Source organism: Abramis brama (genome assembly GCF_963993115.1).
Source record: "Abramis brama genome assembly, chromosome: 9".
NCBI classification, from domain to species: domain Eukaryota; kingdom Metazoa; phylum Chordata; class Actinopteri; order Cypriniformes; family Leuciscidae; genus Abramis; species Abramis brama.
This window is the reverse complement of record NC_139971.1, coordinates 23,962,083-23,988,828: the sequence shown is the minus strand read 5'-3', so window position 1 is coordinate 23,988,828 and position 26,746 is coordinate 23,962,083. Positions and strand designations below refer to the sequence as shown.

Genomic DNA, 26,746 nt, shown 5'->3' with positions numbered 1-26,746 from the left:
TGTAATTTTACTTCATTAAAAATCAGAATAGGAAGTTTCTAATATGATGGCATTAACTGTATAAGTAAAGCCATCGATCCCAGAAGAACTGTCCTAGTGTGATTTTTGAAGACCTCCGTCCACGTGGCGTCGGTGTTTCACCGCAAGGTTCTGACGCCACTGAACAGCGCGTGCGCGAAGAAGTGCAGGAGCCGATAAACACAGCTATGGCAGCTCATCTGAAAAAACGAGTTTATGAGGAATTCTCTAAAGTTTCTCAGGTGAACACGTAAATCATATATATTCATCATACACTATCATAAAATATGTGTTGGTTACAGAATTTAATTATATACGAAGATATTAGAACAAATGCAAAGCAGATGTACTGTAGCCTTTAGCATTAGTGTGTATTCATTATTATTCTAATATTCTATTCATGTTATTTGGGTGTGATTGTTTCATTCAAATGTCAGTTGGAACACTATTTATACATTTTTATATGCACATATCGTTTTCTCGTCCCACTGTAACTTCCCACTCAACATTTCCCTGTCAATTTTTATCTTAATATTTGGTTTGTGTGTAATTGGTGATGTCGAAGATAATAGGCTAATAAATAAATAACAGAATGAATGTGCAAATCCTCCATGGTTGTGTCTGAGAATACCAGGATAACTAAAATAATATCTCAGTTATTATATCAGGGCTTTTTTAAACGAGTTAAGTGACGCTTGACAATAAGGTTTCATTTGTTAACATTAGTTAATGTATCTATGAGCAATAACGTTACATGTTACTGCATTTGTTAGCTAATAAAAATACAGCTGTTCATGTTACTACAGAGTGCATTAATTAATGTTACCAAATGCAACTTTTGATTTTTAATAATATATTAGTAAATGTTGACTAATGTAGTTAACTAATTTGATCTAATGAAACCTTATTGTGCAGTGTTACCATGAATTCATGCAAATGAGATCATGTTTTTATCTTGTTGTTGTCTTCTCTTTGCAGCAGGTGACTTTAGAGGAGGTTCCTGCGAAGAAACTTCGACTGACCAAACCCAGTAAATCCGCCGCTCTTCACATTGACCTGTGTAAAGCCAGCAGCCCCACAGACGCTCTGCAGTACCTGCTGAGTTTTGCACGAAAACCCGTGGAGGCCGAGAGTGTGGAGGGGGTCGTGCGCATTCTGCTCGAGCATTATTACAAGGTGTCAGAAACATGCTAATACACATTCCTTGATACTGACATCAAATATTTATTCACCTATGCACTTGCACATTTCAGTTTATATGTTTGGAATAAAAAGTGAGATTATTTATTACTTTTAATAACTGTGTCTTTATATGTACATGCGGTGATGTGGTCTACAGGAGTCCGATAACTCAGTCAGGCTGAAGATCGCGTCTCTGCTGGGCTTATTATCAAAAACGCAGGGCTTCACTCCAGACTGCATAGTAGACGATGCTATTAACATTCTCAACAATGAAAGTAAGTATAAAATCATTCTACAGATTCTGTTCAAAAATTAATTTGACACTTAATATAAATGTCTTAATTGAATGAGTTGCACTTAATTAAATATAATGTACATTGTCATATAAATAAATATAAGGATATGCTGGGCAGAGCTAGTATTGTTAACTCAAACTATTAAAAAAATTCTGTTAATTGAAATAAAGCTCAAATAAAAAATAAATGTTAAATGTTTAAAAAATCTAAATTAGAACAAAAATGTGAAATGTTGCATTGATGATAAACTGAAATAAGTTTAATTCGAAGCACTAAAATGATTAACTGAAAATACATAAATCTAAAACTGAAATGAAATTAAATGAAAAATCTTACTAAAAGTTAACTAAAATTAACATGAAAACTAAATATAGATATAAAAAACTAGTTCAGAATATGAATAAAATAAAATTAAAAAAGCACTGGTGCTGGGGACAGAATCTTTGAAACAGGAAAACATTTAATGAAAGTTAAAGCAGCTATTTCTGACACATAAAATGAATTATTAAAAATAATCAAATATATCATGTTTTGTGTTTAATTAAAAAAATCCTTACATTTAAATCCTGAATATAATGCAATGTGGTGTGAATATACTTTTCTAGTCAGCATAGATTAGTTTGTGTGGAAATGGGATTTTTCTAATAATTTGATCTGTGTTTTAGAGTCTCATCAGGTTCTGGCGCAGCTGCTGGATACACTCCTGATCATCGGTACTCAACTCCCAGACAAAACCGCTGTCATTCAGAGACTTATAGATGTGGCCTGCAAGGTGACCGCAATAACTAAGATTTCATCCTTTCTTATAATACTGCAGTCATACTTTTTGGCAGTATCAATTATTCATACTGATTTCTGAATCTGAATTATTATTATTTTTAATATTTTATGTTCATGCCATATTTTTCCTCAGCATCTCTCAAGCACTTATTTTGGGGTGAGGAATAAGTGTCTCCAGCTCTTGGGCTGCCTGGGGACGGTTGATATGCCTCTCGGTAAAGAGACCGATACGGGACCTGGAGCACAAACGTCACCCGTACGGGATGTACAGAGTTTGATCAGCGACTATTTTCAGGACCAGGACCCTCGAGTCCGCACCGCTGCCATCAAAGCCATGGTACATGAGCTCTGTAGAATAATGTGATGTTAAAACTGCATTTATTGACGCTTTCTTTAAATGACTTGTGTGTTTTCCTTTCTCCCATCAGCTGCAGCTACATGAAAGAGAGATGAAAATTCAACAGATTATTTATAACCAGGTCAATCTCACACTACCATTTAAGTTTGGGGTTGGTAAGATTTTTGGTGTTTCTGAAATAAGTATCTTCTGCTCACCAAGGCTGCATTTATTTGATCAAAAAATACAGTAAGACTTATTATCATTTAAAATAAGAATTTTCTATTAAAATGTATTCAAAAATATAATTTATTCCTGTGATGCAAAGCTGAATTTTCAGCATCATTACTCCAGTCTTCAGTGTCACATGATTCTTCAGTAATTCTAATTCTAAAATGCTGATTTGCTGCTCCAAAAATGTATTATTATCATTGCTGAAAACAGTTATGCTGCTCTATATTTTTCTGGAAAGCGTGATACATTTTTTTCAGGATTCTTTATGAATAGAAAGTTCAAAAGAACAGAATTTAATTGAAATATAAATATTTTGTAACATTATAAATCAATGTATTGCATCCTTGCTGAATAAAAGTATTAATTTCTTTCAAAAAAATCGTACTGACTCCAAACCTTTGAACTAGGCTATAGTGTATGTTTTAAATCTTTCGTTCTACTGAGCATGAGCTTGATCTCCAATAACTAACTTATGAATGTCTCATTTCTCGGACAGGCCTGTAAGCTCTTGAGTGATGATTATGAGCAGGTCCGTTCAGCAGCGGTACAGATGGTTTGGGTTCTGAGCCAGCTTTATCCTGAGAGGTAGAGCGTCCGTTTTTACGATCTTTTCTGTGTTTTGGACACCGTTATATATGTTTACTTTTCTGCCATATTGTTTATTTAAAGCGGCAGTCCGTAACTTTAGGCACTCTAGCGGCTAATAAACAGAACTGCATGCGTCTTGCGGAAGAAGTGTTTTAGTGTAAAAAATGTTTAATCTTAAAGGGATGGTTCGGAGTAATTTCAACCTAGGGTCCTTTGCACCATGACCTTGAGCCAAACACCCCCCCAGAAGCTTTTTTTCCCTTGGCCGAACATTATTAAAGTTAGAGCTTATTTGGAGATATCAGCCGAATGGCTTAGTGCAGACGCTAATGGATCCAAGGTTGTATCTCGTAAATTACCTAACCCGCTAATCGCTAACCAACGAGGTCACTTCCGTGATTTGGGAAAAGCCCTGTAAAAGTCCTGTCAGAAAGCGACATCCGGGTTAGCGATAACATGAGCCATCAGGCAAGTGTTATTTAAATAAACTCCTGATGTACTTACAAACTTTCCAATGCCTCGTTTTATGAGTACAGAACCTATTTGTACTACTGTAGAAGTCTGGTACCATTCTGAGGATTATTAGTGGGGTAATTTAAGAGATACAACCTTGGATCCATTAGCGCCTGCACTAAGCCATTCGGCTGATATCTCCAAATAAGCTCTAACTTTAATAATGTTCGACCAAGGGAAAAAAAGCTTCTGGGGGGGGTGTTTGGCGCGAGGTCATGGTGCAAAGGACCCTAGGTTGAAATTACTCCGAACCATCCCTTTAAGCGTAGATGAATTTCTCCATCACAAATTATAATGTGGTTTGTCCATCCAGTCTTTAACTGTAAGTAATGCTGACAGCAGCCATCGTTTTAATTTATCATTTCAGTTCATGAAATTGAAGAATGAAGCATTTTAAGATGGATTTGAACACTGATCTGTCTTGTGCATTAACAGTATCGTTCCCATCCCCTCCTCCAATGAGGAGATCCGACTGGTGGACGACTCCTTCGGGAAGATCTGTCACATGGTCAGTGATGGCTCATGGGTAGTCAGAGTGCAAGCTGCAAAACTGCTGGTGAGTTATGAGTGTGATTGTAGCACATCTGCATAACCACATGATTAATTATCACTTTTCCATCTAACTGTTCCACTCTCTCTCTCAGGGCTCAATGCACCAAGTCAGCCCTCATTTTCTGGAGCAGACTTTGGACAAGAAGCTGATGTCAGATCTCAGGGTATTTACACACAACAAATGACGGGGAAAAAAATGCAAGAAACAGACACTTAGAAATATTTAAAAGATGGTGTTCTCATTGTATCTCAGAGGAAACGTACTGCTCATGAGCGAGCAAAAGAGCTGTACGCTTCTGGAGAGTTCTCGTCTGGACGGCGATGGGCCGACGACGCTCCCAAAGAGAAAGTCGACACTACCGGTGTAAACCTCATCGACTCTGGAGCCTGTGGGGCGTTTGTTCACGGCCTGGAAGACGAGATGTACGGTATGTATTTCAAAACGCAGCCATTATCTTTGAGGAAATTTTTAGCACTTTAACTAGATTTGTACCGGAGTCCTGTTTATTAATTTGGTGTCATTTTTCACAGAGGTGCGTATCGCTGCGGTGGAGGCGCTCTGTTCCCTCGCCCAGTCGTCATCCAGCTTTGCTGAAAAATGTCTTGACTTCCTGGTGGACATGTTTAATGATGAAATCGAGGAGGTGCGGCTTCAGTCCATCCATGTGTTACGGCAGATCTCGACTCACATCACCCTCAGAGAAGACCAGCTGGATACTGTCCTCGCAGTGCTGGAGGTGCTTAAAAAAACAAAAACAAAAAAACTCAAATCACAATATGGCTTAGTGCCATTATCAAATCACAAAGGCTGCATTTGGATAATTTTATTAATTCAATAAATATATGCGCTGCATGTTTCAAGAGTGAAGCGCAGCGCTGTGTTTCAGTGTTGTCAGTGTTTCGGAGTGGCTCGGCCCGCAGTAAAATGAGTTTAGGTCGCTTATAACGTGCATTTGAGAATGCAACATGCGGCAATCATCATCCCATGTAATGAGCAGCAAATATTTTTTTGTATTTTACATTGAAATATCATAATAGTAATGTTTCTAATAGGGCTGTCAAACGATTAATCGCGATTAATCGCATCCAAAATAAAAGTTTGTTTTTACATAATATATGTGTGTGTACGGTGTATAATTATTTTCTATATATAAATACACACACATGCATGTATATATTTAAGAAATATTTGCATGTATATACTGTGTATATATATTTATATTATATATAATTTATATTATATATAAATATTTTATATATAAATAACAAATTTTTCTTAAATATATACATGCATGTGTGTGTATATATAGAAAATAATTATACACCGTACACACACATATATTATGTAAAAACAAACTTTTATTTTGGATGCGATTAATCGTGATTAATCGTTTGACAGCCCTAGTTTCTAATAAATAATAATAATTTATAATTTTATATATTTATTCTGTAATAATTATTATTTTATAGTCATATTTTAATATAATCACACTTTTGGCCTATTGTGCAACCCTACAAACAACAACAACACAACAAACTTGGCACTTTTTTGTTTTGATCAGAAAAGTCGCAATTAGATTTTCCCGCAAAAAGTGCAGCCCTAATATCATGCCAATTAACTGACCATTCATTGCAGGACTCATCGCGGGACATTCGCGAGGCCCTGCATGAGTTGCTGTGTTACACCAACGTGTCCACTAAAGAGTGCATCCAGCTGGCCCTCCTGGAGCTCCTGAAGAACCTCACCAAGTACCCAACCGACCGCAACTCAGTCTGGAAGTGAGTTCCAGTGGCTGTTCCTGTCTGTTCCTCACTGGCATTCGGTCCCATTCTCTGACTTCTTTATTTTTTTCCCCTTTAATCCAGATGTTTGAAGTTTCTCGGTGCTCGACACCCAACCCTAGTGCTGCCGATTGTCCCTGAGCTGCTGAGCACACATCCGTATTTCGACACTCCAGAACCAGACATGGACGACCCTGCTTGTATCCTCCACATCTGACATGACCACGTCAATGCATATTACTATTTACAGACTTTGGTTTTGTCAACAATGTCTTAAAAGTAATGAATAATACAACATATGTAATTTGAATTGAATCCTAAAACATAGAAATGAATCTGAATCTGAATATTAAGGCTTAGACGCATTTCCAGACATTTGATTTCATGTGTTTATTTGCTGTTCACACTTTTCAAACATGTCAAATAATTGAACTAAGCTGGATAAATTTCTTCTGCCTGTTCGTTCAGAGATGTTTCTGTTCAAATTTTCCTAAACTGGGTTTGTTCAGACATCGCTGTTTTAGTTCTGGTCTTCAACGCAGCCCAGACCTGTCCCACCATGCCAGCGCTGTTCTCAGACCACACGTTTCGGCACTATGCCTACCTGCGTGACAGCTTGTCCCACCTGGTACCACACCTCCGAGTGAGAAACCTGCCTGCAGCCTTTCCTTAAGATTTAAAAAAAAAAAAAAAAAATATATATATATATATATATATATATTTATTCTGCAAAGATGCATTAAATTGATCATAAGGGACAGTAAACACATTAATGATGCAAAATATTTCTGTTTGAAATAAATGCTGTTCTTTTGACCTTTCTATTCATCAAGGAATCCTAAAAAAACTGAAGCAGCAAAAAACATATGAAGCAGCACAACTGTTTTCAACACTGATAATACTAATAAATGTTTCTTGAGCAGCAAATCCGCAAATTAGTAAGATTTTTGAAGCATCATGTGACACTGAAGACTGGAGTAATGATGCTGAAAATTCAGCTTTACCATCACAGGAATATATTGCATTTTAAAATATATTCAAATACAAAACAGTTATTTAAATTTGAATAATATTTCACAATATTACTGTATTTTTGATCAAATAAATGCAGCACTGGTGAGCATTAGAGACTTAAAATATTTTTTACAAATTCTTACCGACCCCAAACTTTTGTGTATGCTATTTTAGTGCTGTAAAAAAACTCTTTAAATACTGTTTTATCTGTGTATGATTCATCATTCATTTCTTTTTTTATCTTCCATATCTTTGCTGTATGTTTTCTCTCTCAGTTGCCAGGCAGAAAGCAGACTGCTAGTCTGGAGGCGTCTGGTGTGGGTTCAGGCAGTCTGGATTCGGCACATAACTTCCTTCAGGACAGTCTCATTCGGGTCAGCGCCCTCCAGAACCTGGAAACACCTGGTGCTCAGGATCTGCTGGAGTTTACCATCAGGTTCAAACCTCTAATAAACTACACCTATATTCTTTTTAAGGGTCTCTTCATAAGGTGTTTGTAAAGATGATTTTTATTTCCACATACAGAGATCTGCAGAGGTTGGGGGAGCTGCAGACTGAGTTGGCCGGTTCTGCAGATTTCTGTGCTACGTATTTACGCTGCCAACTACTGCTTACCAAGGTGAATACAATGCTGCACTAATACTTTTATTCAACAAGGCTGCATTAAATTGATCAGAAGTGACAGTAAAGACATGTATAACTAATAATTCTTTTTCAAATAAATGCTGCTCTTTTGAACTTTCTGTTCATCAAAGAATCCTGAAAAAATGTATCACAGTTTCCACAAAAATATGAAGCAGCAACTGTTTTCAACATTGTTGCTTGAGCATCAAATCAGCATATTTGTATGATTTCTGAAGGATCATGTGACACTGAAGACTGGAGTAATGATGCTGAAAATTCACAGAAATTAAAAAACTGTATTTTTGATCAAACTTTGACCAGATGTTTTATTTAGTTTAGTTTTGAGCCTCGATGAGCATTAAAGACTCTTTTGTACTATTCAACTGTATTGTATTGTATTGTTTTTTCTTTCAACCCCAGGCACTTCAGGAGAAGTTATGGACCATGGCTGTTCCGCTCTGTCTCAAACAGAACGCCAAAGTTTCAACAGCCGCTCGACAGGTACATCCTACCCCAGTTCATTTAATCCACAGCCGACCCACCAAACTTTTGACTGCTGATGTATCATTGTTGTCATTTTGTGATGTGTGACAGATCCTGGATGAGACCTATAAGCTGGAGTTCTTGTACGGTGGTCTGGAGACGCAGCAGATTGCCACAATTCACAACGTGCGACTGCAGGCAAAAGCGTTACAGCTCATCCTTACAGCACGATCCAAACGAGGGTCAGCACTTACCAATAAACTTTCTAAAAAAATCTCAAAGATTTGAAACTGATGATCTTTACTCTTCTGAATAACAGGGTTGATCATGTTCTTGGCATTTGTGAGAAGTTCCTGCAGGATGTGGAGTCATTTCAAAGGTAAAAACACTTCATGTTAAAGGGATAGTTCACCCAAAAATTAAAGTTCTGTCATGATTTACTCACCCTCACGTTGTTACAGGTTTGGAACAACTTGAGGGTGAGTAAATCATGACAGAACTTTCATTTTTGGGTGAACTATCCCTTTAAGGCAAGCAAACACTGGATTTTGATGTCGCACAGATTTCCAGGGTCTGTGACAAACCCCCGGATCACGGTTAAATTGATGCTTGTTGCGGTCGCCTATCCTTAAGTATGAGCAGGTTAGAGACGTGATCTGAGACTGTCTTGAGCAATCACAGATGCTGCGATATATTCAAACCTGTTTGATCCTGTGTGAAATGCAACGACTAGCTGGAACTAATCCAGCCAATCGCATTGCAGATGGTACGGAGAAATCTCGTAATCATTTGCGTGAATTTCTGGCGTGAATTTATGTGAGTTTTTTTCGCTGTTGGTCTGGACTGCCTCTTGACCAAATGTCATGTAGTTTGTGCACTTCATCAGCACTGTGTTCTGTAGTATGTGCGCTGTTATTGACAAGACAACGACAGATGACAAGAAACCTTGTTGTGTAGTGTGAGCACCACAGCAATTCAGCTAGTCTTACAGTCCTGTACTGTGAGCTAGCCCTTACTCAAAGAAATGGTGTTATAAATGCATCAAATATCAAGTGTAGCGTCAGTTCTGGCAGGTCACGTTAGTCAAGCTCGCATCAGCTGACTCTCAGCTGATCCACGTCTACCTATAGGAATACGACGCCTATCACCGTATACATATATAAGCTCCTTCAGTATTATCAGCAGTTATCGCGTTTCTCTTGAGCTAATTACCCTCCTCCATCCCCAGCTGCTCCTCTCGCCCAGTCAGGATTTGGCAATCTGATTCCCTTGAATCAGAAAAAATTCTTGAATTATGTTGTACTTTAAAAATCTTGAATTAATGATATCTGCAATACATTCATGTTGGTTCTGTTCTGTTTACCCTAAGGGGGGGTTATTGCTGCTCTCCCTGCTCTTATCCATGCTAGGCTGCATGAATGCGCAGGGAGTTCTTGCCCAGAACAGAACCATACTGCCAATCCAAACTGTATGCTAATTGTCAATCGTATTCGACGATAGTGGTCCCGACAGAACTCAATCTATACGTTGACGTGTGAAGAATCACTGAATATTCTTGTCTTTCCATTCTCAGGCTCTTCATGGCAGAGTTGCCCCATTTCCAGGACAGTTTTGTTGAGAAACTCTTGGAGTTGATGCCCAGGCTGACGGCCTGCAAACCTCATGATCTGGTTAAAATCTTTCAGACCACACTGCGGCAAAGCAGATTCATCCATCTCAAACTACCTGAGCAGGTGCGCAGATTCAAGAAGATACAGGAAACAGCTTGTTTGTTCCCAAACGTGTGTTGAATTATCCCTTTTGTTTAGATCCACAGGGCGTCAGCAACAATTATCGAGCCGACAGGAGAATCAGACAACGCTTTGAGATTCACCTCTGGTCTGGTGGTGGCGTTAGATATAGACGCTACTCTTGAACATGTACAAGACCCACAGACAACAGTCAAAGTGCAGGTTAGATGCTCCAACCTCATTTCTTTTCAGTCAAATCACATATAAGCAAAGAAAAACTGACTCTGTTTTCATAATGCACATTCATGTTTTTTTTATTTATTATTTATTGAAGAAAAATGACCTCAGCTTTTCAATCATTCATAGCCACTTTTCACCATCTAATCAATTCTCAATGGATGCATTTAAATCCCACCCTACGTATTCCTGTTGCTCAAACAGAGCTAGCAACGCCAAAGTCATGGGTTTGAACTGATAAAAGTTTTACCTGAATTCATTGCAAGTCACTCTGCATAAAAGCATCTGCCCGTCGCATAAATGTCAATACTCTTCCATTGTTTCAGGCATGAAATCAGTTTTATTTAAATCAGTTTAATTCAATTTGTGTACAATTTACACACATTAATCACTTTTTTTTTCCCATCCTCACACAGGTGCTGTATCCAGATGGACAGTCTCACATAATCCACCCCAAACCTGGAGATTTTAGGACCCCTGGACCTGGACGTGTGCGACTGATCACGCAGGTTTATCTCTCTCATTCTGCCTGGACAGGTTGGTATTCTTTCTGAAATGTGTGTTTTTCTGCTGATACTAACAGACACATGCACATCAAGACATCAGTTGTGTATTTTTGGTCAAGTATCATTATGCTGAAGCTATTCTTTGTTTAGTCCTTGAATAAAATGATGCAAACACAAAGACAAATCCTTCTCTGCTGGTAGCGAACAGCATGAACCCTTCACAGTTCCACAGATATAAATAGAACTGCATCTAGTCCAACAAGGCGGCATATTGCTCGAGTTATTTTATATCTGTGAGTGTGACCAGAATACTGAGCACCTCAGCTGAGGCTGAATGCATTTCTGCTTTAGTCATATAGTGTCTATAGTGGTGAACGGAAATGTTCCCAATTGCCCCAATAGCAAAGAAAAAAATCCACAATAGACTTTCCAAAAGAGTAAAACATTTTTGAGAAATTTCAATCACTTTCTCAGACGTTGGTATTAGAAACACTCATGCAGCAGCTGAAAATTATGCTTTTTTTACATTTTCAATTTTCTTTAGTGTGTAAAAAAGCCTCAACTGTAGTTTTCTTCTGGGAACGAGCACTTCACAATATCCTTCATTTAAATAATTCCAGCTAAAGCAATAAGCATAAAAGGGGGAAGGTTGCACTGCGTTAGTAGCGTGTTGAAACTCACGGTTATGGCAAGGGACATGACATTTCCCAAACTTGCTTGAAGCGGTTGACCAATCACAACACACTGGTCCAGCTGACCAATAAGAGTGCATTGCGCTTTTTGGAAGGAGGGGCTTTATAGAGACCGGAACTAAACAGAGCGTTACTGACAGACTGGGAAAAGAGGTGCTGCAACTGTCAATTATGTTTTTTGAACATTCAACCATAAAACCTTATTCTAATAGACCACAAAAACAAAATCAAAACTCTGAAAAAGGGCACAAAAGGTCATCTTCAACCATTTTCTGTAATTTAATAGCAAGGTATCAAAACACAAAGTATAGTGTTATAAATGTACATGAAACCATCAAAAATTCAAACATAAACTTTTTATGATGTTAATAACTGGAAAATAATTCAAAAGGGCCACTGTACACAACTTATCAGTGCATGTTTTTCCAAAGGGAAAAAGTGTTATGACCTTTGTTTTATGCTTACTAACAAATTGCAGAAAGACATTACAACTAAAGCGTTTTGTTATACTACACTAACAAAAGCACCTTGGATTACCATGTAAAACTGTAGTATATATATATCATACTAGTATCTTGTTACAATCCCAGTCTTTTTTCAAGAGTACATTCACAGTGTAAAGTAGAATGTAATCTGAAGTGCATCTCATGTCTGTGTGTGTTTTTACTCTCAGAGGCCTGTCAGATTGAAGTGCGGTTGCTTCTGGCCTACAGCACCAGCAGCTGTAAACAATACGTCTCTAAACCTGCGTGGAATGAGAGTATGGACGGTCTCCCCACCAGCGAGAACTCAATTGAGGGCACTATCCACCTCAGCAAACCTGTTAAAGTCTTCATTATGCCCAAACCAGCTCGTCGCTGACCCCTGTGTGTGTGTGTGTGTGTGTGTGTGTGTGTGTGTGTGTGTGTGTGTGTGTGTGTGTGTGTGTGTGTGTGTGTGTGTGTGTGTGTGTGTGTGTGTGTGTGTGTGTGTGTGTGTGTGTGTGTGTGTGTGTGTGTGTGAAATTAACAGCCAACACAAAATCAAATGTTTTCACAATTATGTTTAATCTTAAATAAATCGTTTTTTGTTCATTTGTATCACTGGTGTGTGTGATAATGGGGTATTTTCATTTGATTATAAAGCAAATAACATTTTCACCAAAAGTAAGGAAAATATTTCCTCCAATAGCCCAGAGAGCAAATTATTAAGCGTCTATCTAGAAGACAATGTTAATTTGAAGTGTAAGGCACTTTTAACACAGCATTAAATGAATTAGCTGGTTGTGTTGATGATGTCATCAGCAGGTGGAGTGGAAGACCCCGCCCACTTTAGCACCCTGTCCCGCCAGAGCGTTATATTCTTTAACAGCCTGCTCGGTCTGGAACACCCTGACGTCGACACCCTGCTTCTTCACGTAATCTACGGTGGAGGGAGGCACCTGAAGCGTAAAAGACAAAAAGATTCGCTTATTTAAGGATTGAAATATTCAGATCATGGACAGTGCTGATCACCAAAATCACAATCCTACCTGTAGAGCTTCACTCATCCCTCTTCCTATGACCAGCGTCTGCACCCCTTTCCTCAGGACCTCTTCCAGATCAGCTGGCTGGACACCGGGATAATGCTGGCAGGAGCATAGATGTACTTAGACACATCTCTAATAAATAACATTTAAAGCAAACTGGTTGAAATACAAGATAATATTGATATATTGAACATTTTTGGTCACTACATAGTTCCCATATATCTATTTGTGTTATTTCATAGAATGCAATGAAATGTCCTTGAATAAAATGCAAGTTGCTTTGGATAAAAGCATCTGCCAAATTATTATAAAAGTACAATGAATACTAAAACAGATTTTACAAAGCATACATTGCTGTTTTTATGAAAATTACAAATTTTAAGAAGATAATGTAATTCTGTCATGACAACTCTCGGGAGATTGGTATGGTAATAGAGATTGGCATGGTAATGGATATGACAATGTTAATGAATTTGGTCTTGGCGGAATAGATCTGCTACGCTGCTGCTGCTGCAGAGCAAGTAGTATTACTGCGAATACCTTCACAGACATTGATGTGAGCATGTAAGACATGCTGCTGCTGCTGCTGCATATGTAACATACATGATTTAACCCCATAGCAGATCTATACAGGTGGAGCTGGGGAAGGTGGAGGGTTTCTGAAAGCACACTGCAGACTGTTACTATGCCAAGTATTTGACAGAAAACAATGCCGAGTATTTTAATGTTTGAGCAGCAAGCTCATTGGCCGCTGATGCGACAGCAACCAATCAGCTGTGCCATGTAGATAATGACATGATTACTACCAATAAGTTAAAGACCTATCAGCATGCACCATTCAGAGTTTCATGCCAGAACTATGTAATAAAGATGAGCGTGATTTTACAGTGTGATCTGGTGTTCAACTTACATCTGTGCCGGTTTCACGCCAGTCCCAGGCACGGCTGCCACCCGGCCACACTTTACAGTCTTTATAGGATGCAGAGCAACCTTTGACCTTCATGTGGCCCCAGGATAAGGAAGCAATCTCTGGAGAAGACATGCTCAGCTTTCCTGTAACAGAGTGGAAGACAAATCAGATGCATATATTAGTCTTTTTCTTGACTTTTTACATTGTATTATACTATATTACTATATTATAATACCATGTTTTTTGTACAGTGTCATGTAAAATCATTGGTAAATCAATGTTAATCTTTCAGTATTACCATCTTTGTACAGGATGTCACTCTAATGAACCCTGACTGCTTTTTTAAACACTTAATTAACTTACAAAAAACAATTTACAAATGATAAACCTTAACCTACCCCGCTTATAGCACTTGTACACGCATGCATGTCATAAAACCTGCTTTCTCTGACGAGTTTTTTTATTCAGGCAACTAATAATTTTTATTATAAAAACAACTTTATACACGTGCAACACATTCACTATAAATGTTTTTCATTTATATTATATAATCTTGCCTTAGCCTGCAACTCAATCTTGCTTGTGTTGTGCTTTTCTTCGTGTGACGGCAGGCCACACCCACCACGTACATTACTGGCCAGCGTCTATTCTGCGTACGCTTCAGCCCTTTACGCTGATTGGCTGCCTTTCAGTGACGTAGCAAAAGCTGGAGTCAGTCAGTCAACGGCATGGTCCACATCCTCTCAGCAGCCAGTAGGATTTTAATATATGGATTGGATAATATAGTAAATTATTTAATTTAAAGGAATAAATAAAATAACCGTGTTGTATTATGTCAGATTGAATCAATATAATTTGTTCTTTTAAGTTTTATTACATTTAAATATAATTTATTTAATTATTCATATATAGATATATATTAAAAAAATATTTTAATAAACACAAGCACGACCGTTTATAATAGAGTGTCAGCGAAACAAGTGTGACATGTTAAAGCAGCACTTATTATATTAGCAGTATGAATAAATATGATTTTCTGTTCTATTTTTATTTTATTTTTCATTTACATTTAAATATTACACATTAATTTATTTAACTATTCATTCCGGTCATGAATAAACACAAACACGACACTCTTTCTATTAGCATAGTGTACGTGGAAAAAAAGTGTGGCGTCATCTTCATCACAATAACAATAACAGTTTATGTTATTATTGTGATGAAGATGATGACGACGATGATTGTGGCATTGTGGTGGTCCACACACACACACACACAAACACTAGATGCCCCTCTGGATGATGCTCTGGGTGGGTGTCGCGGTGTATTGTGGGCAGTTTTGGGTCTAAGCAGAGCATAGCTCGTCATCTCCAGGAAAGATGGCTGCTCCGGGCACCACAGCAGCTCTTCCTCCAGCGCTCAGTCCCGGGTTTGCGGTGGTCTGCTCTTTTTTGGAGCGCTACGGGCCTGTTCTGGATCTGCCCGAGCTGACGTTCCCTCAGCTGGAGCGATACTTACAAGATACATCAGCGGGTGAGCTGAGGGAGAGGCTGGGTTTGTGTTTATTTGGACAGGCTCCGCATCTTTGCCCATCAGGGGTTTGATCACTTAAAGTTTGGCTTGTTGTACCTTCGTAGTCTTTGTTTGGATGAGAATCGTGTCCCCGATGCTTCAGATGGACTGTGGCGAAGTGTTTTTAAAGCAGTCATGTGTGGTTTTTCCACCCTTTCCCAGTGGAAAAATCACATTTAAAGATTAATCTCAGTGTATGATTGCCGTCAGAGTGACTAACTTATACGCACTGCTAAGGGTGTTATCATGCTGTTGGCGACCATTAAATACAGAGACACCTCAGTATAATACGACAAATTGGTCTGATATACATTTACGTTCAGATTATAAACAACGATGTTACTGTACCCGCACACTGCACATGCGCAGGCCGCTGTCAAACTTCCTATGCTAACTGTAATAATAGAATCGCTGCACAGATTTGTTTACGTTCAGTCCACTTTAAATACTGTATTAATTGTGTACTCCTAGGTTTCTTATAACAATAGCTGAATGTGAGCTCCACAACACTAATGTTGTCATTTAGGAGAATTGCGTTTGTAAACGTCACTGCATAATTATGTTTTCGCTCTGACATTGCTGATAGCTGATTGGATAAATCGATGATATAGTAATGAGAGATGTGTTTCTAATGCATTTATTTTAAAGAATAAATAAAAGGTATACACAGTAATGAGCAAAATGAAAGAAAATTGCAAGGGACAGGAAAACAGTTGCTATTATATAATATAATATTTTTTGAAAGTTAGTACAAGCATGGTTTTCATTTCTCAAAGAAAAAAAAGAGGTTTTATGGTAATGTGAAGTTTTAAATGCTAAAATAATTGAAATACTGCTCAAAAAAATTTTGTACAATTTAGTTCCTCGGCCATTGATTGAGCTCCATGTCAAACTACTGCGGAAGATCGGCAAAACGGTCACACCAGACAGATGGGAGAAGTATCTTGTAAAGGTAAGTGTTTTAGTTTTAAATCATATGCCGTGAAAATGGAAATATCCATGCAAATCTGTCTGTTTGTTTAAATCATTTTTGATGCAGGTGTGCCAGGAATTTAACAGCACCTGGGCATGGGAAATGGAGAGAAAAAGCTACCTAGAAATGACAGTTGAGTGTAAGACAGGCATTTTAAAGGTCAGTATTTTCCAGGGGACTTATTTTCTATACATCAATAATAGTTTGACTTGTTTTGATGGAGATATCACTTTATGAAGTTGTATTGCTTCTTATGTAACGTGTCAAGAACATGTCCGGGTCATATTTTACCCCAAAATAAAGCGTGTAAAGTGTGCCCTTAATATGTTTTATTTTAATGAGATTTTACCTTTATTCTCTATTTCATTAACAGTACTTGTGTGAGTGCCAGTTTGATGACAATCTCAAGTTTAAGACATTAATCAACGAGGAAGACCCAGACAAGATGCGTCTACAACCCATCGGTAGAGACAAGGAAGGTCTTCTGTACTGGTTCCAGTTAGATCAAGAACAGAATATACGTGTTTATTCTGAAGAACAGGATGATTTAGATGGATCCTCCTGGAAATGCATTGCGAAGTAAGCAATTTGTGGGGAAAAGACCAGAATGGTTTATCAAAATAAGCAAAAGATACATTTCACATCAAGTTTCAAGTTATGAGAACATAAAATCTTAAGTTAAAGAACACTAACAGCACATTCAAGCTCTACATTTGAATTTTATGTGTTTCCTCAGAATTTCTTTTCTAGAAGTATAATAGTTAAACCTCCTTTGAAGTTTATCAAGGAATAAGAAATGCATTTTACTTTAAACAGGAATAGGAATGATCTTGCAGACACACTAGAACAGCTTAAAGCCAAGATTGACCCACCCGTGACTGACCAAGAGAAGCAAGGCTGTCCCACCAGCCCAAATATGGAGACTGAAGGTGTTAAAGGTAAAACTCATTGGAAAATCTTTCCCATTTAGGGCTGTAAGCACCACAGACATTGAGAGGAACATGTCTCCTACAATATCCAGACTAGTTGTCAACTACTGTGGGGTTTACTGTATTGTCTTGTATTCAAGGTGAGGCTGAGGACTTGAGAAACCATGTATCGGGACAAGGGGACTTTACCAATACCACCTTCGATTCCAATGAAATTGGGTTAATACCTAAAGACATTAAAAAAGAAACACCAATGGATCCTGTTAAACCAGAGCAAGAGGAGAAAGTTGCTGAAATTTCCAAGCCTAAATTGGTCATCGACAACAGGGTTAGTACGATCAAAACTCTTGTCAAAGAAGAACCAAAAGATTGTCCCAAACCATGGAATGCCATTTCTGTCGTCATGCCTCCTGCTTCCATCAAACACGAACCGGCAAAAAGATCCGAGATGCACGATGACAAGAAAGAGATTATGTTTGGGAATGTGACTAGAACTGTAAAGAGCGACCAACAGGCTAAAATACCGCTGAAGAAGAGGGAGTTGAAAAGGAGTGGAGGATATGATGTCAGCAATCACTACAGCAACGTCAATCACAGCAACAACAACCTTAACAGCAATGGCAGCATCAGCACAGGAGGTATCATCGTTCGCAATCCTGCCGTCTTGCCACTGAAGGAGCAGCAAATCAAAAGAGAATACCCAACTGATGAGGAGAAAGGACCAACGACCATCATCCCTGTCCCACAAAAGCTAATTGGGAAGCATTCACCTGTTGATCTTTACCAAACGGTATCACAAGAACAATACGTAGGTGTTGGAGTTATCAAAGGTCCCATTGAGAGAAAGAGGCCTTTGAATGAAAACGATAATTCTTCAAATGGTCATCATGGGAATACGAATGTCTTGAAGACTGAAGTTGGAGGCACAGATGGCGTAAGACAGTCTGTACTTGTTGGGAAATCCATGGTTAAAGCAGACAATGGTCCTCATCCATGCAGTATCCTTGAGAATCTGGTGTCAAAAGATGCTTGCAATAAGAGCCCAGATGTGGAAGCAAAAGTATCAAACCTTGTTGAGGAGTCGCCAATGATTGAAGAGATGCAAAAGACTTCAGTTGAGGAAAAGGTTGACAAAATTGACAATGAAGAAGATGAAGAAGAACTCAAAAACAGCAAGACGGCAGCTTTGTCAGCCAGAGAAAATACTGACGTTGTGGTTGAGGATGACAGCAAAGACAAACGTCTGAAAAGCCCAAGAAAGAGAAGGTCACAAAAGGCCAAATCCAAGCTCCAAGCAAAAGAAGACAACCAAAACACTGAGCTCTTATCCAGCATTGGTGAGGTTTTGGTGAAGGATGCGGGAGACAGTGAAAAAATTGGACACAACGATAACGAAGAGGTATCGTCGGAGCTTCAGAAGGAAGGGATTCGCCTGAAAATCAAGATCCCGCTTCATAGGCGAACGCCTGAACTCCAGCACAAGGACATCGAAGAGTCGGAAACCAGCAATCGGAGATCCCTACGGAGATCTGCCAGAATCTGCAAGCCCAGCCCCAAAGTGGCAGATTGTCGAGATAAGAAGCAAGATGGGAAACTGAAGGCCTCCTCAGAAGCACAGGATGAAGAGGAACGCATAGTAGACGAAGAGGTGAATGTCGATCCCAAGGAGATGCACAAAAAAGTGGACGTGGAAGGACAGCCTAAGTCTTTGAAGGTAGCCCGAAAGCTTTTTATATCCAGTCCAACAAATTGCACAGAAAGCTTTTATTTATGCAAATGTTGTTTTTTACTCTTTTAGGCCAAACGGCGACACAGGCGTACTCGTTGGTCGAAAATTCGTACGAAAAATAGCAAATTCAAAGGAGCTCCGGGTCGGGAGGAGGAAGTGGCCGACGACAAAGACGCAAACAATGAAGACACCAAATCAGAGAGAAAAGACCACAAGAGTGAAACTGAATCAGACCAATCCAACGAGATTCAACCTGAAGATGCTTGTAAACACTGTGGGCTCGCTAACCACCCAGAACTAGTGAGTTCTCTTTTATCAATTCAGACTACTTCTTTAGAATTGAAAATAGATTACACTTTAATGTCCCAATAAGGAAATTTGACTCAATGTACTGTGTACAACCACAGTATCAAATGACAGCAACATGAGTGGTGCTTGCTTATGTAAAACTCAGTACTACAGCGGTTCTATGTGGTTACTTGTTAGTTTGGTTACTTACTAATCCAAATTTAAAGAGATTGGGTGCTTCTCTTTAATGCAAGTCACCTAGTTTTGTTATTGTTTGTAATAGAAAAAAAAAGACACAATACAGAATGTGCTTTGGGTAAAATGTTTTGTTCGACTCCAACACATACAGTGCGTATAGGGGTTTATTCAGACAACGTTACTGAACAAAAACAGTGTAAACAATATAAAGTGTAATTGATGCACAAATGGGTTTCTAAAATGATTTAAGCTAGAAGATGAGATTGTCTGTCAAATGGCAAAAGATTAGAAGAAACAAAGGTAGCACTTTATTGTACTGTCCTGTTCCCCATGTACATACTCTATGTACTTATTATAGGGAATGCAGTAACTGTGTAATAACTAGGTACTATAACCCTGAACCAACCCCTTAACCTAACCTTAACCCATATAGTTACCTTATATTACCTAGTACTTTCTTAGGCACTATTTATTTATTTACTATTCTAATTGAACATAATTTCACATTTTCTCTCTTGTGTATTTTTGTCCCAGATCCTTCTTTGTGACATGTGTGACAGTGGATATCACACGGCCTGTCTGAGACCTCCTCTAATGATCATTCCTGATGGAGAATGGTTCTGCCCTCCCTGCCAGCATGTAAGGGCTTAAATCCCTGTGTAAATGCCTTGTGTGTGTATGTGAGCTATATTAATCAAGTATATATTCTTGTCATTTACAGAAGCTTCTCTGTCAGAGACTGGAAGAACAGCTTCTGAATCTGGACACTGCATTGAAGAAGAAAGAGAGAGCTGAACGAAGGTATAAATCCACACACACACACACATGCACACACCTCATAAATGGTCTCACCAGCTTATCATCATTCCCATGAATCATCATGGATGATGAATAGCCTCATGTGAGTCTGATTCTGAGATTTTTCTTGTTTTCTCTCTTTCAGACGTGAGCGATTAGTGTATGTGGGCATCAGCGTGGAGAACATTATACCCAATCCAGTAAGTATGCAGCCTGTATTATATTATATTATATTATATTGCCATACTGTATTGTACCATATGCCATACTATAGTAAATTATGCTAAAGTATGCTATGCTATATCTAAATTAATATAAGATAAATAAATTATACAGATTAATAAGATGGGATTTAAATTGCCTTAATTACCTTTATTTGGTTTTAAATTTGCACTTCTTCATCATGGCAGGACGGTGATGAAGAAGATGCCATGACAGAGAAGAAAAAGGATGCCAAGAAAAGTAAGAATCTCGGGAGGCGATCGACTAGGATGAAGAAATCCATCAGTTATAGGTAATCAATATTTCTGGTAGCACTTTACAATAAGGTTCCATTTGTTAACATGAGAAATCATTCTAAAGCATTTTTTAATCTTAGCTGAAGGGGACCTATTATGTCCTATGTTGTTTTGATTTTGTTTTCGGGGTCTACTAGAAAAGGTTTTCATGCTTGAATGTTCAAAAAGTAAATTGTTACACCTCTCTCCCAGTCTGTCAGTAACGCTCTGTTTAGTTCTGAAAAGCACAATGTGCTCTGATTGGTCAGCTTGATCAGTGTGTTGTGATTTGTCAACCGTTTCGAGTGTTTTCTTAGAAATGTCACAGCCCTTACCATAACCATTTCAACACACTACTAGCGCAACTCAACCAGGCCTCGTCCCTTTATTTTGCGTATGCGTTGGGTGGGAATTATTTAAATGAGGAATATTGTGACGTGTTCATTCCAGGAAGAAACCTCAAGACTACAATCAAGGTGTTTCAGGGAGTTCAGAAACAGTGATTACTGATGTAGAGAATATATACTTTGTTCTTTTTTAACGTTGCAGACCCTTTTCAAGCTGAAACCGCAACATTTCACACTAAAGAAAGTTGAACATGCATAAAAGCATAATAGGACACCTTTAATGTTAATTTTAACATTTACTAAACCATTATTAAAATCAGAAGTTGTATCTGTTAATATGTAATGGGTCTGAGCTAACATGAACAATGAAAAGCTGTTTTTTATTAACTAACTTTAACAAAGATTAAGAAATCTGTAACAAATGTATTGCCTATTGTTAATTAATGTTAGTAAATGTATTAACTAATGGGACCTTATTGTAAAGTTGTACCATATTTCTTGTAGAAATAGACTCTAAGAGAAGATATAAGTCTGACTAATTCTTGATGTTCTTACTACTAACCACCAGATTCGATGATTTTGATGAAGCCATTGATGAAGCAATAGAGGAAGACCTTCAAGATTCAGAAGGAGGAGGTTGGTCATATGAGATATTGTTTCATGCTTTATAATATGTGTGTCTTTGCATATTAAATTCCCTGCTGGTGCGTTCTGCAGGTGCTGGTCAAGGTAAACCTGTAGTGACTGTCACAAGTCAGCAGCGGAACACGGTGAGCCGAGAGAGTCGGCGGCTTGTGAAACCTCTCGCGCCGAGAAAGAAGCGCCGGCGACTCAATGACCTGGACAGTGACAGTACGGTGGACGAGGAGGAGAGCGAGGACGAGTTTCAGCTTAGTGATAGGTGTGTGTTTATTTAGAATACTATGGGTTCAAATTTGGGATTTTAGGGTTCAAATCAGGTGGATTTTATACCAGTTCTTCAAAATATAATGGATATAATGGTTCAGATCTATAGGTGAATCTCACAAAAGCTGTCAAGAACTTGTCCTGGTCATATTTTCCCCCAAAATCAAAAGAAAAAGACATTATATTTTCCTATTTTTAGGACCATTATAGGATTTTTTCATGATCATTAAGCACATCTTGCATTAAAATTAGTTTAATGCAAAGTTGTTAGCTATTTATACAGTGTTGCACTGCTTAATTTAAATCAACGTCACTTTTGTCAGTCATTCATGACAGTATTTTGTGCTATAAACTAAAATGACTCTATTACATCTATTGAGGATCACCATGAGAATCACTGTGAGAAATAATGAGAATTACAACAAGAACAAAAAAAAAGCCATGAAAGAATTTGGGGGGAAATATGCTTAATACTTATGAAAATATTATTTTTTTTTAAATCGTATATGTCCTAAAAATTGGTAGAAATTGGGGTTAGATGGTTAGTTTAAATGTTTTTGAAAGAAGTTTCAGCCAAGGCCGCATTTATTTAATCAAAAATACAGTAAAACAGTAATATTTTGAATATTACAATTTAAATAACTGTTTTCATTTGTAATATTCCTGTGATGCAAAGCTGAATTTTCAGCATCATTACTAACATTACTTCAGTGTCACATGATCCTTCAGAAATCATTCTAATATGCTGATTTGCTGCTTAAGAAACATTTCTAATCAATATCAATGTTGAAAACAGTTGTACTGCCTATTTTTGTGGAAACAGTGATGCGTTTGTATTTTCACAAATTCAATAGATCGGCATTTATATAGATTTTCATGCTATATAGATTTCCACATAAAATTTGGTCAGAAGCAGCATTAATATGTATGCTTTTGTAATGCTAGCCTGGAAGAGGAGGAATTTGTGGTTTCGGGAGAGGGTGCGTCTGATGGTGATGCGGGGAGTGAATGGGGCAGTGGTGACAGTGGCGCTGAGAATCAACCAGCCTCCAGGAGAACAGGAAGAACCACACTCACCCAGAGAAGCAGGAGGAGCAAACGCAGACCCCCCGCTCGACGAAGAGGCTCCTCAGAGGAGGACCTGTTAGACTCTGAGGAAGAGGAGGAGGAAGAGGAAATGGGTCTGTATGAGTTTTCATATCCAGTCTACTTAAAAGAATAACATATTTACTCCATTTCAAAGCTGTTTCTACTGTATCTTCTAAGACAGAATCCTTAAGTAACTTAAATAAAAAAACACACTTTGAAATGGTCTTCGCAGCCAGCAACTTTTATATGACCGCATAATTTTGCTGCTTCTGTTTTTGGAGATGTGCTGTCTAGGTAAGCAGTTCACTAGGTTTTTGGTAGAGCCCTGTCAAATGATGTCTTTTACTCACAGTTTTTCCTTGTGTGTTCGTTTGGCAGAAACAGAAGGCTCTAATGAGTTCAGCGACAGCGACGTGGACGTCAACAGAAGGCGTCCGCGACGGAGACAGAACTCTCAGGTCAACTACTACGAGACGTCAGAGTCTGAGGGATCACGGAAGGTGTCCGATCAGAAACACCCCACTCTTCCTCACCGTCGACGACTGTCCAGCTCCAACAGTGAAGGTGAGCACCACCACACTCCTGTTTTCACATATGGTATGTGTTAATGTCATCTCTCTCATATTCCTCACTTAGGGGTCACACCTGTGATCCTTGGCAGTCAAAACAGGCCTAAGACAATAAGCTTAACATTTTTTGAATGATATGAATGTACTATATTTTGTTTCAATAATATTTATTCTTGTATATTTAGTATATTGAGGGGATTGAGACAGTATTCACCTCTAAATTATGCACCATTTATTTCTAAATAAATAAAATAAAATATATATGGCTGTATATTTTCTAGTTGTTAAAAATTGCTGTGTATTTCTGATTCATTGTGATTGCTGGTCATATATATATATCATATATATATATATATATATATTTATTTTTTCTTCTTCTTTTTTTTTAAGATTCAAAACATGAAATTTTTCGTTTTAAAATAACCGAAGGCCTTTTTTCTTTTTCTTTTTTGTATAAGTACTGGTGCCTAAACCCATAGTCGTTTATTTCTGGCAAATTTTCAGCATATTTTTTTTTGCACAACAAGACAAAATGAAAACGAAACGATGCATCTCTAAGGACCCTCCGTTTTGCGATTTACATCTGTGAATCGCACCATTTTGTCACATCACACTAAATAATTATTGTTAGCTATACTGTTAATTTGCAACTAAATTGTTTGCGTCTCATCCTATATTTCTAGAGTCCACGCTTTCTAAAGACTTTGAGCCAAAGGAATCACTCAAGAGACCAGAAAGAGGACGGAAGTGCGAGTCAACTAGGGAAGACTCCAAACCCAGGCACAAACTAATAAAACGGACTCGGCAGAAAAGCTCCAGTGAAGACGAAGAGGAGGACAGAGGAGAGACAGAGGACTCTGAGGATGATGAACAGCCCCTCCGCAAAAGGTCGAACCGCATAGAAACAGACGAAGACGAGGAGGAGGAGGAGGAAGAGGAAAACACACGTGGAAATGTCAGGTGGAGGCACACGGCCAGAAACACTGCGGGCCCCCGAGGTCCCGGCCGGCACAACGGCTTGGTCCCGCTGAGGACCGCAGCTCAGGATGACGATGACGACGAGGACGAGGAAGAGTTCACTGGCGTCACGGACCTTGTTAACTTTGTTTTCGACAGTGAACAGTTGTCATGATGTGCTCTGTAGGTAAAATGCATTTATTTTCTCATAGCCTTTCGACCGAGAGTCACCTGTCACGGGAATGTCCCTCATCAGCCACCGTAGTTTTTGGGTGTAGTGGACCAAAAATGAAGCTTCCAGAGGAATGCCGTATTTGTCCGTTTCAGATGTTTGAATCCACTCCATACATCCGCATGTATCATCCTTCCCAGATTAGAACAGGGTCTCCTTAATACTACAGTAACCATTCCTCAGAGTAAAGCACTTTGTCATTAACGGCCAGTACGGTTTTGTTTGTATAAAGCGGCTTCTGTCGTCCTCCAGAGACACTGGATTGAAGCTTACGTGTTCTGTTAGTTTTAGACTGGAGTTTTAGAGGTTTACATTCTCTGTATTAATGTTTTATTCTTTGTTGTACATGAAAACGTTGTACATTAACCTTTGATGCCGAACTTTGCCTAAACGCTTTCATCCAATTAAAGGCTTAAAGGGATAGTTTACCCAAAAAAGATAATCCTGACATCATATGCTCGCCCTCTTGTCATTGCAAAACCACATGACTTTCTGTGGAGCACAAGAGGAGATTTTCACTTTTGTTGTATGGAAACGAGTAGCGTTGAACCTCTGGGTGAGAATGATGGCAGAATTTTCAGTTTTGGGTGGAATTAAACTAGTTAGTAGACCAGCAAAAAAGGACGAAACACATTGGATGATGATCGTAATATTAAAGATCTGTCATTTCGATTCAATCTTTTTAATTTAAAAAGACTAATATACTCTCTTTACTAAAATAACATTGTATGTAATGTTAAAAACAATATTATTTAATTATTTTTAAAATGATGAAATTTCTGCACTTTGAAAGCTGTTGCTGAAATTTTAGGACGTTTACGGAGACATTCAGTCACTTTTAAGTCCCTGTCTGAGCTTCATGTGTCAACTGAATGCACTTGTCGATCAAGCACCTTTGATGGTGCTGTTTGGAACCGCATTGTTCAACACGGCAGTCTGGATCGCTCTTTCCATAGAGTTGTTTTTAAAGGTTTCTTTGACTCCAAGCGGGTGTCTTTTATGCTGGATTGTTTGAATTAGAACACTATGGAAGTCATTCCAACACAAATCCACCCCAGTACAGAATAAATACAAAAACCACAAGCACTAGAATACTTATGGTAAGAATTAAAGAATGTGTTTTTGAGCCTTGTACCACTGGAATTCGTTTTCCTTCTCAGTTTATTTTACTCTTACTTTACAGATGTACGTCTCCATATTTCAACAACAACAAAAAAAAATTATTCACAAAACAAAAATAAACTTAATGTTGCTGTTAATGTCCCTGGCTTGAAATTTGTGTTTTTTAAGTACCTTCAATGGATTCAAGACACAAGAAGCATTTACTTTTATGGCTAGTTGACCTATAACATTAACATTTCATTTTCAACATTAACATTTTAGGTTAAAATGCATGTACTGTATAAGGGAAAGTATACAAATGTAGTCATGTGGTTGATATTGAGAGTAGAAATACCATGTGAGGTCATTAAAACTGAATATAAGAATGATGGAATAATGGAAATGTTTATTAGTCAACTACCCATATGCAAACAATAAATTAATCTATTTAAATTATGCAATGTACACAAAGGATTATGAACCAAAATATGCAGATTACTACTGTTTGTGTCTGCTGTGTTGCATCTCCTCCGATCCTGAGTAGGCGCTACGGTTTTGCTCTGTGGTGTGAAACGC

The 26,746-nt window shown here is 38.2% G+C and overlaps 3 protein-coding genes across 5 annotated transcripts; 2 read left to right on the top strand and 1 right to left on the bottom strand.

The window, feature by feature from the left end:
• The first annotated feature begins 158 nt into the window (after positions 1-158).
• Positions 159-12,647, top strand: ints4 (integrator complex subunit 4). Of its 2 annotated transcripts, none has more exons than XM_084124598.1 (23): positions 159-260; positions 997-1,194; positions 1,358-1,475; positions 2,162-2,268; positions 2,410-2,613; positions 2,705-2,755; positions 3,344-3,432; positions 4,384-4,504; positions 4,593-4,664; positions 4,754-4,928; positions 5,032-5,237; positions 6,137-6,279; positions 6,367-6,482; positions 6,792-6,925; positions 7,572-7,732; positions 7,822-7,915; positions 8,341-8,421; positions 8,515-8,645; positions 8,723-8,782; positions 9,977-10,136; positions 10,212-10,355; positions 10,787-10,907; positions 12,242-12,647. In XM_084124598.1, the coding sequence occupies exons 1-23, from the start codon at positions 207-209 to the stop codon at positions 12,427-12,429; spliced, it is 2,928 nt and encodes a 975-aa protein (XP_083980724.1). In that variant the 5' UTR covers positions 159-206; the 3' UTR covers positions 12,430-12,647. The 2 variants fall into 2 exon arrangements, with proteins under 2 accessions (XP_083980724.1, XP_083980725.1); XM_084124599.1 differs by having other exon boundaries at positions 161-260; positions 1,000-1,194.
• aamdc (adipogenesis associated, Mth938 domain containing) lies at positions 12,596-14,623 on the bottom strand. 2 transcript variants are annotated; one of them, XM_084124600.1, is made up of 4 exons: positions 14,543-14,623; positions 13,986-14,128; positions 13,079-13,174; positions 12,596-12,988 (listed from the first exon to the last, which is right to left on the bottom strand). In XM_084124600.1, the coding sequence occupies exons 2-4, from the start codon at positions 14,115-14,117 to the stop codon at positions 12,848-12,850; spliced, it is 369 nt and encodes a 122-aa protein (XP_083980726.1). In that variant the 5' UTR covers positions 14,118-14,128; positions 14,543-14,623; the 3' UTR covers positions 12,596-12,847. The 2 variants fall into 2 exon arrangements, with proteins under 2 accessions (XP_083980726.1, XP_083980727.1); XM_084124601.1 differs by having other exon boundaries at positions 14,384-14,605.
• A 491-nt stretch (positions 14,624-15,114) lies between these two features.
• On the top strand, positions 15,115-26,332 carry rsf1a (remodeling and spacing factor 1a). Its single transcript, XM_084124597.1, has 16 exons — positions 15,115-15,518; positions 16,418-16,509; positions 16,597-16,689; positions 16,904-17,109; positions 17,347-17,468; positions 17,600-19,173; positions 19,258-19,488; positions 20,209-20,313; positions 20,396-20,475; positions 20,618-20,672; positions 20,883-20,986; positions 21,885-21,952; positions 22,034-22,217; positions 23,168-23,403; positions 23,690-23,875; positions 24,564-26,332. The coding sequence occupies exons 1-16, from the start codon at positions 15,365-15,367 to the stop codon at positions 25,010-25,012; spliced, it is 3,939 nt and encodes a 1,312-aa protein (XP_083980723.1). The 5' UTR covers positions 15,115-15,364; the 3' UTR covers positions 25,013-26,332.
• The last annotated feature ends 414 nt before the right edge of the window (positions 26,333-26,746 follow it).

Excerpts from the sequence above, each read along its gene's own strand:
- ints4 (XM_084124598.1), top strand. The coding sequence starts at position 207 with ATGGCAGCTCATCTGAAAAAACGAGTTTATGAGGAATTCTCTAAAGTT. Across the intron at positions 261-996 it reads AATTCTCTAAAGTTTCTCAG|CAGGTGACTTTAGAGGAGGT; the intron begins GTGAACACGTAA and ends TTCTCTTTGCAG. Across the intron at positions 2,614-2,704 it reads CCGCTGCCATCAAAGCCATG|CTGCAGCTACATGAAAGAGA; the intron begins GTACATGAGCTC and ends TTCTCCCATCAG.
- aamdc (XM_084124600.1), bottom strand. The coding sequence starts at position 14,117 with ATGTCTTCTCCAGAGATTGCTTCCTTATCCTGGGGCCACATGAAGGTC. Across the intron at positions 13,175-13,985 it reads GGCGTGAAACCGGCACAGAT|CATTATCCCGGTGTCCAGCC; the intron begins GTAAGTTGAACA and ends TGCTCCTGCCAG. Across the intron at positions 12,989-13,078 it reads GGATGAGTGAAGCTCTACAG|GTGCCTCCCTCCACCGTAGA; the intron begins GTAGGATTGTGA and ends TTTACGCTTCAG.
- rsf1a (XM_084124597.1), top strand. The coding sequence starts at position 15,365 with ATGGCTGCTCCGGGCACCACAGCAGCTCTTCCTCCAGCGCTCAGTCCC. Across the intron at positions 17,469-17,599 it reads GGAGACTGAAGGTGTTAAAG|GTGAGGCTGAGGACTTGAGA; the intron begins GTAAAACTCATT and ends CTTGTATTCAAG. Across the intron at positions 23,404-23,689 it reads GGAGGAGGAAGAGGAAATGG|AAACAGAAGGCTCTAATGAG; the intron begins GTCTGTATGAGT and ends TTCGTTTGGCAG.